The sequence below is a fragment of the Macaca fascicularis genome, chromosome 3 (assembly GCF_037993035.2).
Source record: "Macaca fascicularis isolate 582-1 chromosome 3, T2T-MFA8v1.1".
Taxonomy (NCBI): Eukaryota; Metazoa; Chordata; class Mammalia; order Primates; family Cercopithecidae; genus Macaca; species Macaca fascicularis.
Window position 1 is genome coordinate 99,395,855 of NC_088377.1, and position 14,688 is coordinate 99,410,542.

Genomic DNA, 14,688 nt, shown 5'->3' on the forward strand with positions numbered 1-14,688 from the left:
GTCCCAGCCCCAGACCATCGTCTGAGGCCCTCTCCTGCTCTTTGCCTCCACTCATACTGCTCTGGGCCTCCCACACCGTGGTCACCCCAGAGGAGACCCGCAGACATCAAGGACTTCCCTGGTCTCTCTGCTTTCACTGTTCCTCTCAGCTGGAATGATCTTCCATCCACTTCTCCACTTGTTAAAACCCTGCTCATCCTCCAACACCTGGATGAGATGCCACCTCCTATCTCATTGGAAATATTAGAAGCCAACATTTACTGAGTCCTGGTGCTGTGCCAGGCCCTGTTCTAAGCACTGCACCATGTAGTAACTCACTTAATCCTCATCCCAGCCCTAGGAGGTTGTAATTCTACAGATGAGGAAACTGAGGCCCAGTGAGCTTGAGTCAAGTGCTCAAGGCCCCAGAGGCAGGAAGCAGGGGAGTCAGGGCTGCACTCAGGCCTGGGATCTGATGCAGCTTCTTCCTCACGTGCCCACCAGTGCCTCCTACACATGCCTTCAGTAGTTCATTTTGGAGGCTACTTGTGCATTTCTCACTGTCTCCCCACAAAATGACAGCCTGCAGAGCAGGGCTTTAAAACTTGAACTCAGATTCAACTGAGGATTTGTGAAAGCACAGACTCTGATCCACTAGTTCTGGGCACAGCCTGAGTCCGCATTTCTAAGCCCGAACATCAGGCGATGCTGCTGCTGCTGGTCTGAGGACAGCACTTTGAGTGGTGAATCCGGACGAGGGCAGAGATGTCCTGCTGTGCCACCCTTGCTTAGCAGAGCCTAGGGCCTATGGAAGCCTCTCTGAGACTTCACCAGCCCCGGCCCTCATGGGGGCAGGGGCGCTGCTGCTCCTCTCCCAGGGCTGGAGCTCTGGATGGGCTGGGTCCTGCCCCCATCCCTGTGTTCCCTTTGGGCTCAGACATGGAGACCCTGGGGAGCAGTCAGGTGGAGTCTGGACAAACCTTGCCTTAGGACAGCCTCCTACGCCCCTCCAAGCCCTGGTCCAGCTCTGACCCCCAGGGAATTCTTGCAGTTCTGGAAACCGCTCTTCTGACAGGTGCTCCCTCTATGTAGAACCAATAGGGAGAGTGCTGTGAACGGTCTTCCCACCACGAGAGAGGATGAAGAAAGTATTGGGCTGGCAGTCGAAGAGGTCAGGGGCTAGTGAGGATGTCGCTGGAGAGAAGCATCAGTGTGCTGGGGTCCCTGGGTCCCCTTCCCCTAGCCATGGGGAGAAGACAGGGTGAATCTCTACTCCTAAAGCCAAGTGAGGGAGGCTTCAAGGAGACTGCCTGAAAGCTTGATGTGTGCCCCCCAAGGTGTGGGACACTCACATGGAGTGGGGAGGGTTAAAGGTGAGGAGCTCCTAACAGGTGGCGGGGCAGGAGATGGGCTGAGCGGGGGATCTCCAGGATTTGGGAGGCAATGATATGTTGGTGCTTTGCACAGTTCAAGTGTGGATCCTGCAGAAGGAAGAGTCAGGTCTTCCATAAAGGTGGTAGAGGAGAGGTTGGCTCTGGCAGAGGGGCTGGAGAGCTGCCATAGCAGCAGTTGGAGAGGGTATCAGCCGACGTGAGGCAGTCCTTAGCAGCGGGAAGCCCCCTCACAAAAGAGGCGGCTAGCACTTCCTATGTGCTCACCAGAGGGCCCACAGCAACACCCAGCACCGCTGCAGGACAGATTAAGACCTTGCTGCCCTGCCCCTCCTCCCCAGAGGAGCTACAGCCAGCTTGGGCATCTGGGGAGGACTCCAAGTGCAAGGTGGAAAGGTGACAAAAGCTAACCACAACTCCTTCTCCCAAAAGGACCACTGCAAGGGGAGGGGAAACTTTCACATAATCTGGGCGGCTCTGGACACTCTGAAGCCCACCCACAGTCTCCCTAGAAAACTCTGCCCCTTGGATGGAGACTGCCCACGGGTGAGGAGTCAGGGGCCTGTATTACATTCCTGCAGGCTTGGTGGCACCACCATGGACTTGCCCCAGCATCTGGGTCTGGGGGAGGGTGGTGCTGGGCTGTGCTCATCTTCCATTCCAGGAAAACCTAGACAAGGAATGTCAAACTGCACAATGTACCTGGCTTCTAGAGAAGCAGGTTTGTAATTTGTTGGAAATGGTCTTCTCAAGCCACACTGGGAATAGTTTGTTTTCTCCAGCCCTGCCAAAGGGACCTTGGTCAGGAGGTTAAGTGAGCTTCATTGAAAAGACACACTTTTCCTTCCCAGGCTGATAAACAAGGCTGCTGCTGGGAAACCGATTTCCTCTGTCCGGGTGCTCAGCTGGAGCGCCCTGTCCCTGGCCAAGGAAAACAAATGCATAAACATTTCAGGGATATATAGGAAGCATTTCTGCTGGAAGCCTGCTGTGAATGGCTGCTGGAGTTTACATAGCAAACCCCACCGGGGCCTCGGCACAGCCTGGACAGAGCAGTCCCTACCCTCCCACTTCCCTCCCAGCCTGACTGGCTCTCAGCCTGCCTCTCCCCAAAGACCAACAGTCAGGCCTCTACACATTTCCCATCCACAAGAACACAAGACAAATGCTTTCGTTGTCACCACCCAAATGCCAGTTTTACCCCCCTGGCACCTAAAATAAAAGGGGTCTCCTACAGCAGGACACAGCCCTGAACTGCTTGTGTCCTGAGCCCCAGGGGCACATGGAAGCTGGGGACAGGCTGCTGTCCGGTGCTGGTGGCTCTCCTAGGCTTCTCCCTGGGCCAGAGCAGACACAGAAGGGGTGCATCCCCTGCTTCCTGTGTGTACACACCTACCTCTGCACAGCCCCCTCATAGTCCCAACTACAGCACTCACTGGGCAGACAGGGTGGGGTACAGGGATGGCAGCCTTCAATGTGATAGAAACCCTGAGAGGCTAGTGCTCTGCCCCTGGGCTCCTGCATCCATCCGGTTCTTATGAACCACTGCAGAGGAGTCCTTCACTGTGCTTTTCACACAACCTCTCTCCCCACCCGCTTCTTCATCAGCATGCCATTGCACTTTTGCACATTCTCATCTTCTTTTTGAAACTGGTGGAATATCAATGAATGGAACAAACAAGGTTCAGACTACTATTTCCCCTTCATAAGTGATTATCGCACTTTTCCTATTCCAACTTATGCCATCTTTGTTCTGGAATGTGAGGGCTCCACAGGCTCTGCCCACCCACATTTTCAGTCAGCCCTCTCCCCACATGCTACCCTACAGGGACCAGGGACCACACCCAGTCCCCAGTCCCTCTGTTTATCCCTGTCCTATTGTCCCCCCATGGCCAAGAGGTCCCTCCTTCTCGGAAGGCTCTTTTCCCATATCTACTTGGCCAGGTCCAGCCTACCATCCAGGTCCACCTCCATTCTCCTGGGGCCCCACGCGGGCTCTGGGCGAATCACCCACCACCTTCCCCACACCAGCCATGATCAGCACAGACAGTGCACACCACGCTCTTTGCAGCTATGGAACAAATGAGTCTGGGTCCTTGACATGGGTTTGACTCGTTTTATAGAAAGCCAGCTACCAGAAATAATGAGTCCCTGGGGCCAACCACATCGGAGGCCTGGGCGAGGGACCACCCAGCGGGGAGCAAGGGAGGGATGCAGACAAAGGCAGCAGAGATCCTGGCAACCTCCTTCCAGTACTCAGCAGTCACAGCTCAGCTGGGAGGGGACACAGCAACACACTGGGTCCCCAGCACAGTCCTGGGTGGGCCCTTCATGGAAGGGGCAGGGAGGCTCTGGATGCTTCTGCAGCCACGCTATCCCAGGTTGGGGTTGCATGAGACTTGCCCCAGAGGCCTGGGGTTCAGCTGTCATCCTCGGTGATGAGGTGATGAATGGTGGACTACAGGGTTTACCCACATCCAACGGTCACAGGATGGGGTCTGAGCCGTTCCAGTTCACTGATGCCCCCTTCCACCTAAGTGTAGAGTGAGGAGAGAGACAAAGAGAGATCAAGCTTCGGGGTCCCAGATGAGAGCCCATCTCTTGCCTCCACTTCCTGAAGGTTTTGTCTTGGAGGCTTTGAATAGTTCAGTTTCCATCCTGTTCCTCTCACCCCTCCAGATTCACACACAAACCCACACACCAGTCTCTTACGGAACACAAATACACCCAGGGCCCCAGAGAGCAATGGAGAGGCCAGGTGGCAGGTGATGCATTCTTTTCTACCACAACCTACTTTGTGCCTGGCATCACTGGGCCCTCCACTGAGGCCCTCCACTGACATGAATGATCCACACACGTGGACCAGCCGCTCTCCAGTGGGGCCCACTGGTTAGCACTTTAGAGGCACCTGTGCAGTCCTAGGTATGGCTGAGTGCAGAACAATGGGGAGAGAGGGTGGGGAGGGGCCAGGAAGCTGGCATGACCTTGTAAGGGTTCTGGGCTTTACTGAGAGCCAAAGAAAGGCAGTGAACGGCTGTGAGCACTATAGTAACATGACAGTTTTTTGTTTTGTTTTGTTTTAACCTGAAGAAGCACAGAGTATAACTAAATTGTGCCCCAGGGTTAGAGACAACTGAATAACAGTTTAGTTACAAAACGAAAGTTACTGTAGGTGAGACCATGACATGTCCTAGCACTTGATTTTAACACATGGTGCTACTTTTCTAAAAACACTCAGAGGAATCAAATTTATAGCAGATGGAGTGTTTACATAAAATCTGGCACTAGGTATATTATACATTTACAGATATCCTAAGACTATATATGAACTAGGGAACAGATGTTGAATATCTCCCAGCAGTTCTACAGTGCAGAGTTTGAGGCTGGAATTCATAAATGCTTTTCCAAGTATGAGGTTTGGGCAGGGAACAGACATCATGTTTTCAAAACCTGAAGATTTTCTTCAGGATTGAAGAAGATCTGCCACAGAGGAATAAAAAGGGAAAGCTTTTCTCACTTCAACTGAATTGTACATCTACATCTAGAAAGTCTAGGATTCCTGACATTGGAACTGCAATGAGAAGGGTGTGAACAGGTTCTCCCAAAGTAACACAGTTGCATTTTCCAACAGAAGGCTTGGAACCACCAAGAGTTTTCAGTCAATGGTTCATCCTCAACCCACTGTTGCCCATGTTTATGACATAGCCTAAACTTCCACTGAATCTCTCTCTTCCTTTCCTAGGCTTAGGCTCTTTGTCTTTCCTCAAGTCAGTGCTTTCCTTCAATTGCTGCATCAAAGTCTCTGATTTTTAGGTTGAAAGTGTCCCTTCTAAAGGCAGCAAGCTTCATACTCACCTTGTTCTTCCAACTCACTTCCCTCTTGGTTACAGACAACTTCTTGGTATCTGTAAAGACTGGATTTTCCCCTTGCATACTTTGAATACTTTACACCACTCCATTTCCCTTCGAATGAGCAGAAAGATTTCTTGTCATTTGGAGGAAAAAGTCTTCATGGCAATTCTGTGCTTCTTGCTGCCCTAGAAAGGTTTGGTGTGGAAGATATTTGCATACAGCCCATTTGGAACAATTAATATTGCATTCTCCTCCTAGCTCTGCCCAGGGCACTGTGAGGATAGATCGTGCATACCATAGGGGAATGTAAGGATGTCACATTCATCCTAGTCAAGACACAATATGCAATCCTGCCCTACATTGTGCTCCCTAGTCAACAATCCAAGAAATTTTGATTTGTCCAAATAGGAATGCTGAGTTGTATCTTCTTGTTAAAATACTTGGCATAAAAGGTTGAAATGGGTGGATGCTGGAAAACACGCTCAGCCAGGAATGTTACACTGTTTGGGGCAACTGTGTCCAAAACTTTCTCCGCATCCTCCTCTGTGTCATTTGCTGATGTCCAGTGATGCTGAAAGATCTCACCCAAAATCGGCTTGTATGGCCTTTTGGCAACCAATCCTTTTCTGCCAGCATGAAAGGCTGAGAGTGACCCTTTTACCACCTGAACCATTCAGTTCCTGGGATCCTTCTGGTCATAAATTCTTAGAAACAGATCTGGTGTGCAAAAATATCTGCATACATTTTTAAAAGAGATACTTTAAGAATAAATACTGAAAGAACTACCTTAGTGAGATCCATTCCCAGTCTAACTTGTGACAAGAGGTGCACGATAACACTCTCACGTTCATCCACAACCCCACCTCCCCTTCCTCAATCGTTTTGAAGTGAAAAGACCAGCATCAGCACTTGTTCCATCGGATGTAGAAGAATTAAGTGCTTCTACACTACCCAAGTGCTTCAGACTATTTACAGGGCTTCTGTGTGTCAAGCAGATCCAGAGGAGTCTATTGGGTTTTGGGGTTGAGCTAGTTTGATGGAATTTATCCGCATCATAGCATTCATCTTCACTGCTCATGTAAGAGACACTGGGGCTGTATTTGGAGACAAACTGGCTTGGCTTGGCGAAGTTAGACTGCTCCTCGGCGATGAGTGCCCACTGCTGATACTATTTGGAGGTGGAGTCTGATGATGTCCTGTAGTAGCTAATATAGGTCCAACCAGCAGGAAAATGGCCACTGCTCTGGCTGACACAACTGAGCAGGTTCTGGAGGTAAGCAGGCTGGGAAGGCATTGTGCTGACCCCCGTTCCTGGGTACTGAGTTCATCTATTACGTCTGCTGGGTTAAAAGCACCTTAGCAATCTGCAGCCACACAATGAGGGTTTGAGAGTTTCAATTTTCTTGTTCTGTTCATCATCTTTGCAGTTTGGAGTGTGTCATTAAAAAGCTTTTATTGTTCTATTAAGATTTGTGGGTAAGCATTGAAATCTTGGACACCAAGGAACACATCCTGAATCCAGACTCCCAGAGGGTGGCAGAAGGGAGGCAGGAAGGACAGCAACGCGCCTGCTCTCAGCCTGGTCCCCAGGTCCCTTCACCCCACCCCTCTCTATCCTTCCAAACCTTTACCCTCCCCACTCAGAAAGACTGAAGTACCTCCTATGAGCTCCCAATTTACAAATTCCTTGAATCCTGGCAAGCTGCTTCAGTGCAGGGGTGAGTCACACTCATCTGCCACTAGACAACATCTGTGTCACCACAGTGGCTGAGTCTTACTATCAGGCTGTTGAGTTTGGGCTTGGTTTTGAGGTTTTCTATAGACATAACCAACCGTCTCCATCCAGCCAACAGGTGCAAATGCAGGGAGAGTACTAGAAATACCACAGGGAAGCAGTTTGCAATTACAATAGAAAATCAAAGCAGAGACATTTTAAAAATCAAAAGGGCCGAGCCATGACACATGTTGTGCCTGTGTAGGGGATGAATCGAATCGTTCCCCGATTGGAATGGTTCTGAAAGCTTGTGAGTCAATTACAAGGACAAGTAAAAAGGGCTCTGCATATGCAACCAACAACTGCGGACAGGCACAGAAAGGGGAGGGATGAAATGGAAACACCCCTGAGGAGCAGAAGACACAGAATCACAGTTCCAGACTCACTCATCAGTGCTAATGCGGGAGGCGGCTGACAGCCAGCCAGTTTACAGCCAGGTCTCTCATCCTCGTACCTTAGGCATTTTGGCTCAGTAACTCTTTGTTGTGGGGGCTGTCGTGTGCATTGTGAAATGTTTAGCATCCTCTCCCAGGGCTGAAATGACTAAAAATGTCCTCAGACATTGCCAAATAACCCCAGGGGCACAAAATCATCCCGTTGAGACCACTGGCTCTGTAAAAACACCATGGTCCCTGGGGTTCAAGTCAACTCAAAATCACAGAGAAACGCACTTCATGGCGGAAAATAAGGCCCTGTCCCCCGAGAGGCATCACTGCAACAGAGGGGTGGTTACCTGCCTTAACAGCTTTTCAACGTTGATGAACCCTCTGTTTTTCATGGGGAAAAAAGATGCCTCATAGAGCCTGTGTCAGCCAGCACAAGACAGCAGGCCTGAGTTCAAAGCTCCTGACTGGTAGAAAATCATCCAGGGACTCTTGCACACTTTGTATCTCCAGACAAATAGGCCTGTGTGAAAGTTTCCATTCCCAAGCTCCAGCCATTCGGAATGGGGAGCAGCTCCAGGATGAGCCACGTGGGTATCCCTCACCCCTGGGCCTTAACCCCTGCTGGGCCCTGCCCAGTCCCCCATTCTGCAGGATTAGATCCAGATTCCTCTTTGCAGAAGTGTTCTCTGACTGCCAGGCCAGCCATGGGTCCCCGTCAGCACCCAGGCCAGGCTCCAAGGCAAAGCTGGTTTCACCAGCGCCTGAAGCCTGGGCTCCAGGTGGAGGTGGCAGGTGGGGGTGCCGCTGCATGAACACGACCCCCCCAGGCCAGCTGCTCCTCCTGGACGCCTGCTTAGGGAGCGGCCCCGCCCTCCCAGGCACTCAGCAGGGAAACCACGGTCCTCGCTCACATTTCAAAGCCCTGCCTTGCCCTCTCCTCTCTGCCTGCTCCTGAGCCCTGGCCCAACTTGCCACCACCTGATTCCTCCTCCTCCCCAAGGCATGGCCAGAGGCCACTGCGACTCACAGGAAATCGAGTGCTTCCACAGCTCTTCTCTCAACCTCACAGCAGCTCAAGAGAGGGATTCTTAGATCCCAGGGACAGATGGGGAAACTAAGGCGGGGAGAAGAAGCAGACCTTCTGGAGCTCACACAGCTTGATGACTGCAGAGCCAGCACAGGGCAGGTGTGTGTGGGGGGCAGGGCATCGGAAGAGGGCTGGCATGGACAGTGGGGAGTGACAGCACCCAGAGAATGCTCCTCTGATGGGTGGGAGGCACTATGGACAGGGAGCCTGGGCAAAACGGTGTCAGCATGGAAGTTGAACGGGAGGTTTCGCAGGCAGTGAAGGTAGCTGAGGGAGGCGGGTGCTCTGCCTCAGCCCCTCGAAGGCACCATACCCAGCTGGAATTACATTTTCAATTTCTTGTCTGCACCTCCAAACAGAAACATCTGTGCCCCAGCCCCAGGCTCCGGTTATGAGTTCTTTCCTCTTTTCTCTGGACTGTTGACAACCGTTTCATTTTTCTCCCTCTAGCTAGGCTGGAAGCATGAGAGAGGTCACTGTGTGTGTCTTGTTTGGAAATGACCATAAATTAGCCTGTTTTTGCTGAGATGGTTACAGTACAACAGGGGGAGGGGACAGGGGACAGACCCCACATTCCTGACACAAGCAAAGGTAACAGGAGACTCTCTCAGGCCGAGGTTTGCATCACAGCAAAGTGCAGAAACACATGGGGTCTGGGATGGTTTGAATTAGGATGCTCTTCTCTGAAGGGGAAATCAGCAGCCTGGGCTTGTGCAATGCCACCGAGGCAACAAAGCCAGGTGGTGGGAAGTCACTGCCCGCTCAGTGACCTTCCAATGGGCTGGGACAGCAAAAGCATAAGCCGCAGTTCCTGGAGCTTGTGACTGAAAGTGTGGCTGGGACACAGACCTCTGTTCTAGAGGCCTCCATCTCACTGTCTGTAAAAGAAGAGGTGATAACAGGGGGTGCCCAAAGGCCTTTCTGTAGAGTCAAGCAAGCTGCCAGACAGTCAGCTGTGTGGCTCGGGGGTTCTTGCGGGGCATCAGAGCTGGGTTTAAGGGTCGGTGATGCGTCTTTCCCTGGACTGTAACAGGGTTGATTCCAAACTTGACTTTTGGCTGATGGCAAACTCTCTGAGAGCAGGAGCCAAGTTCCGCTCAGCTGTTTCTTCCCTGGTATCCAGCCCAGGGGTTCCATGAGGGTTGACCTGATGTAGGGGAATTCTGCCTGCCCACCAGGCTGGCCTACCCTGCAGCCCCACCCACCGAGCAAGATGGACAAGATGCTGTGGGCACACAGCTGCCTCTTATCAGTAGCTTGGGTTCTGACTGCAGCCTTTGAAATGACCTGAGCTCATGCCGCGACATCATGTGCATCCCCTTCCTGACACGGTGGGGCCTTCCCACAGACAGCAGGACTTACCCCTAAGAGGCCAGGCCCACTGGAAGTGGGTCCTCACTGACCTTGGAGGCCACTTTCCATAGTCTGTCCCTTTGGGCTGTTTGAAAATCTGGGATGGAAACAGAACGCAAGCCTTTGCAATCAGACCCCTCGGACTAGGATTCTGCGAGGCTGGGCCTGCTGTCTCCCATTGCAGTGGTATGTTACCTGACAGGTATGGGGGCAGTGTTCTCACTCTCCACTCACCCACTCAGCTTTTCTAGGAATAACTGCCCAGGTGGACCCGCCATGATAGCGGATTGATGGGGGAAGTGGAACAGGCAGGCAGCTGGTGTCAGCAAAATTCTAGCAGACATGGAACACAGACCTGGGGATGACGGGATAGCTAATGGAGCTAGGAAGAAGGTTCCCCTGGTCTAGTGCCTATGGTGGGCCAGAGAATCAATGCCTCACTTGATACCCAGCTCTCACAAGGCAGCAGGGTTTTGAGGGTGGGGGTGGGCACTGCCCTTACCTGGTTCTCAAAGTGTGGTACCGGGACCAGCAGTATCAGCATCACTCAAGGACTCCTTAAAAATGCAAATTCTTGGGCCCTGCCCTGGACCTACTGAATAAAAAGCTCAGAAACCCTGGGTGTGGGGCACGGCGATTTGTGTTTTTTGGTTTTGTTTTTTTGCGTGTTTTTTGAGATGGAGTTTCCCTCTTGTTGCCCAGGCTGGAGTGCAATGGCATGATCTCAGCTCACTGCAACCTCCGCCTCCTGGGTTCAAGCGATTCTCCTGCCTCAGCCTCCCGAGTAGCTGGGATTACAGGCATGCGCCACCACGCCTGGTTAATTCTGTATTTTTAATGGAGATGGGGTTTCTCCATGTTGGTCAGGCTCATCTCAAACTCCCAACCTCAGGTGATCTGCCCGCCTCGGCCTTCCAAAGTGCTGGGACTGCAGGTGGTGATCTGTGTTTTAACATGTTCTCCAGGTGACTCTGATGCCCCTGAAGCTTGAAGCCACTGCTCTGGAGCAAACTTTCCCATGCATGAGCCACAAATGCATATGGGCTCCCCTCAGCCCCTGTGTGCCGCACAAACAGAATTATTTTCCATCCATGACTGCTCGAGGAGATGCTGGGGCTCAGCCTTGTCCAAGCTCACACAACACTGAGCAGATGTGAGGGCAGAGAAGGGCAGGGCCCTGGCTCAAATCATGCAGTCTCTCTGCTTCCCACATCACCTCACTGTCACCTGCTTACACGTGGCCAACGGGCAGGGGAAGGAAGTCCTGGGAGATGGAGGCAGCCAACAGAAGAGGAAGAGGAGCTTCAGGCCCGTGTCCACACACTAAGACTCTCACCCTGCATGGACTGAGCTCCATGCAGGCCAAAGCCCCAGGTCAATCTCAAACAATTGTCAATTAGGGCTGAGCCCAAGAAGTCCAATCCTGGGCCCACGCTGGGAGGTGCTTGGTGAGTCATGCAGTGGAATAATTTCTGGGGAAAAAGGAGTTACTCCAGAAGAGGCAGTAGAGAGGTGTCAGGTGGTGGGCCACCCCCTGGGAGCGATACAGAGACACAGAGTCAGACGGAGGCCTTCAGAGAGGGTCCCAGGAGTCCAGAGGCAAGCAGAGGCTGTGTCCAGGGTGTCGGAGCCCTGCTCAACAGGCCCACCTGCAGGAAGGATGCCCTGTGGCCTCCCACGGTGTGCTGTACAGATGCCAAGGCTGGTGTCACCTCCTGTCCCCACTGCTGCCTTTCTCTCATCACTTTGAATGAGTGGCCCTTTGTACATGAAAGGAAAGCGACCTGCAGGTGCCCTTAATCCTCCCAACGAAAGAAGCACCGGCACATGACCCTGCAAGAATGCTTCATCCCTGGCTCGGGGGGCGGGCAGGTGGATGGACGGACAGACAAAGCACGTCGAGGATGTCTCTGCGCTCCTCCCACTTCCCCTTCCTGGTGTTTCCACCATGTGAACGGCTCTTTCTCTGCAGCTCCTCTCAAAGGCTCGCTTGCCTGTGGTGGGCATCAACCCTAAGTTCACTGTGGCCCGTGGATCTCAGGCAGTAAGCATTGTGGGGCCTCGCCATTTTCCATCCCCCTGCCACAACCCCAACCATTTCACAGGCAGAGAAATGGAGATTCTCTGAGATCACACCAAATCAGGAGTGGCTGAGGTCATCATCGTGAGCACAAACACCATGGAGCACTTAGTAATGTCCCAAACACTCTTCACAAGGTCTGGTGAGCAAGGTATGCATCACCTCCATTTTACAGATGACAAAGTGGGGTGCAGGAAGGTGAGGTCCAGTGGTTCACACCAAGAAGCGGCAACACCAGGGCTGGAACCCAGGCAACTTCTCTCCAGAGCCCACGCTCATAAATGCTACCTGTTCCACTGCTCCTCCAGAAGGGACTAGGATCCAGGCCTCTGCCTCCTGGGCTACTCCTCTCATGCATGCTGAGGCCTCCGGGTCATTCCCCAAGGGCTTTGTGAAGGGCCTGCCAGAGCAAGGGGAGCACTTCTGACAGCTACGGCCCCACCAGCCCAGGGGTCCGCTCAGAGAACACAGCAAGGAGGTGAGCCCCAACTCACCCCAGTTACTGAACATTCCCCTCCCCTAGCCTGAGCCTCAGCCTCCCCTTAAATACAGAGGGGCTGGGTCAGAGGAGTTGGAGGTCCCACTTGCCTCTGAGGCCACAGGCATGCTGCTCAGTGTTCAGAGTGGCCGAGCTGCTCCTCCAGCTCCTCCGAAAGCAGAGGGTGCCGCTCCAGGCAGCACCTCCCACCACCCCCAGGCTGGGCCAGGGCTCCCAGCTTCCCATCCTGCTCAAGCCTCCCCCACCCTCAGGTAAGCACCCCTGTCCTGCCTCCTTCGGGCCTAATGGTACTTGCCACATCTGGCTGCTGCTGCCTTGAGGGAGAAGGGGCTTCAAGAGGTACCTATGTAGTCCCCACCCCCCACCATGAGGGCAGCCTCAGAAGCTGTCTAAAGACGCATCACCACTGCAGACCACACACTCCTGAACCTGGGCCCCAGTGACCACGAGTGGAGAAACCTGTGTCTTTCCAATCACCACACCCCTTTGAATCAGGGTGGTCAGGAACCCATCTGTCTTCCTGCAGGCCTGACCGCCCCCAACCATGGCTCCTCAAAGCTATTCGGAGTAAGGCTCAAAGCCAGAGAGGGGCTTGACTCACTTGGTTCTGATGCAGAGCTCGAGGGGGGGGACAAGGTCGTTGTCTGTGTCATCAGAGATGGTTTGGGTGGTATCTGGGAAGGAGGAGAGAGGCACACAACACGTCACCCAGGGCCCTGCACTCACCCTGAGGTCAGCACAGACCACTCCCGGGACCCGACCCCCTCATCTCCATCTCAACTGGACCCACCTTCATCCCTGACATCCGTTCTCATCTGCACAACTCACTGGTCCCCACCCAAGTCCCACTTCAGCTACCACAATACTTTTTCTAAAGACACTTCTTATCTTACCACCCCGATTCCAAAACCTTCCATGGCTCCCACTGCCTGAAGAATACATCCAAACTGGTCAGCATAGTATTCAGGGCTCTTCACCATGGGGTATAGGCTTTACCCAACACCCTTAATGCCACCCACTGCTCAAGGCCCAGCTCTGGCCGCCTCCTGCAGGAAGGCCCTGCGGGCATTGGCTCTCTGATCTCTCAGTCTGGACGCTGGAGTCTGCACTACTCTCCGTCATGGGGGATGGTGGATATGAACGCTGGTGTCTGTGACCAGCCTGGAGGCTCCCTGGGGATGGGGGGAGGACCCGCACCAATGGTCAGCCGGATCTGCTCCTGCTGGTTGGCCAGGCCATCGTAGTAGTACAAGTCAAAGAGCCTCTCAGTCCTCCAGTCACGCAGGAGCCCCGGCTGCAGGCTAAAGAGGACGCTGAAGTGACTCTCGCTGCACACCACCCAGATGGGGAACCTCGGGGTCTTCAGGAAGCAGCCAACCTGGATGAGGGAGAGGCCTGATGTGAAGTGCCGTCCCCAGGGAAAGGGGCCAGGGCATTTTTCTGTCTGACCCAAGGCAGGGCTGACCTCAGAGGGGCCCTGCTGAAGATCACGTCTGTGTCTGATACTGGGAGCCCCCATGCTGCTCAGGCCACCGGGCTGTTTCTCAGGGCCATCCCTGCCCTGCCACCCCACCTGCTGCTGCTTGCAGGGCCTCTGCCATACAGACCCGAGACCCGGTCTCACTCGCCCCCTCATCCCCCATATCTAGTGGTTCCCAGTACTGCTCATTCTGCATCCAAGAGCTCCCCCACTGCCAGCCTTTCCTCTTGAGATCTACTCAGCCTCCAACATGTACCGTGGCAGTGACCTCCTAACCAGTTCTTCCCACACCCCTCAAACAAATTCAGCTTGTCCACTAGCCTAGAGCTTGCTTACCCTTGGACAGCTTGCATCTCCCAAATCCCTTATTGGAGCAGAAATAGTTTCCTCCTTCCAGCTCCCAGGGTGCCCACCCACCTCAGCCGCAGCACCTCTGCCTCATGCTCGACAGATCATAGCCTTAAGTTCCAGGAGCCAGAGGTAAGTAAATGTTGGACGAATGAAATCTCTCATGGATGAAGCAGGACTTGAACTAGAACTGTACGATAGACACAGGGAGGCATGGAGCCCTGGGGAGCCAGGAGGGAAAGGTCTGAGTGAGAAGTCTGTGGGGGTGCCAGGAATGGAGGGCCAGAGAAATTCACGGTGCAGCAGGGCACCGAGCTTGCAGCAACACTTGGATAGGGAGCATTCAGAGCAGGGGAATTTCATGGTGGAAGCGTGTTTGCGGAAGACAGATAAGGAGGAATAAGCACCGCGGCCCTCAGCACATTGCTAGCGTCTTGCCTGTAATGGGAAGAGAAGTGA

At 53.3% G+C, this 14,688-nt stretch overlaps 1 protein-coding gene across 15 annotated transcripts in view; it reads right to left on the reverse strand.

Annotated features, from left to right (window-relative positions):
• Positions 1–3,472: 3,472 nt before the first annotated feature.
• The window catches only part of MINDY4 (MINDY lysine 48 deubiquitinase 4), a 131,309-nt gene continuing 120,093 nt past the window's right edge, over positions 3,473–14,688 (reverse strand). For 4 of the 15 annotated variants that reach the window (XR_012432557.1, XR_012432554.1, XR_012432553.1 and 1 more), the window contains 3 exons: positions 13,599–13,779; positions 13,003–13,075; positions 3,473–3,903 (listed from right to left, as the gene is read on the reverse strand). Coding sequence is in view for 7 of the 15 variants with exons in the window: in XM_005549867.4 (XP_005549924.3) it covers positions 3,855–3,903; positions 13,003–13,075; positions 13,599–13,779 (303 nt within the window). In the remaining 8 variants the exon portion in view is untranslated. Of the gene's footprint in view, positions 3,904–5,225; positions 5,408–11,202; positions 11,357–13,002; positions 13,076–13,598; positions 13,780–14,688 lie in introns of those variants that run through there. The other 11 variants (XR_012432559.1, XR_012432555.1, XM_015447578.3 and 8 more) reach the window with 8 other exon arrangements.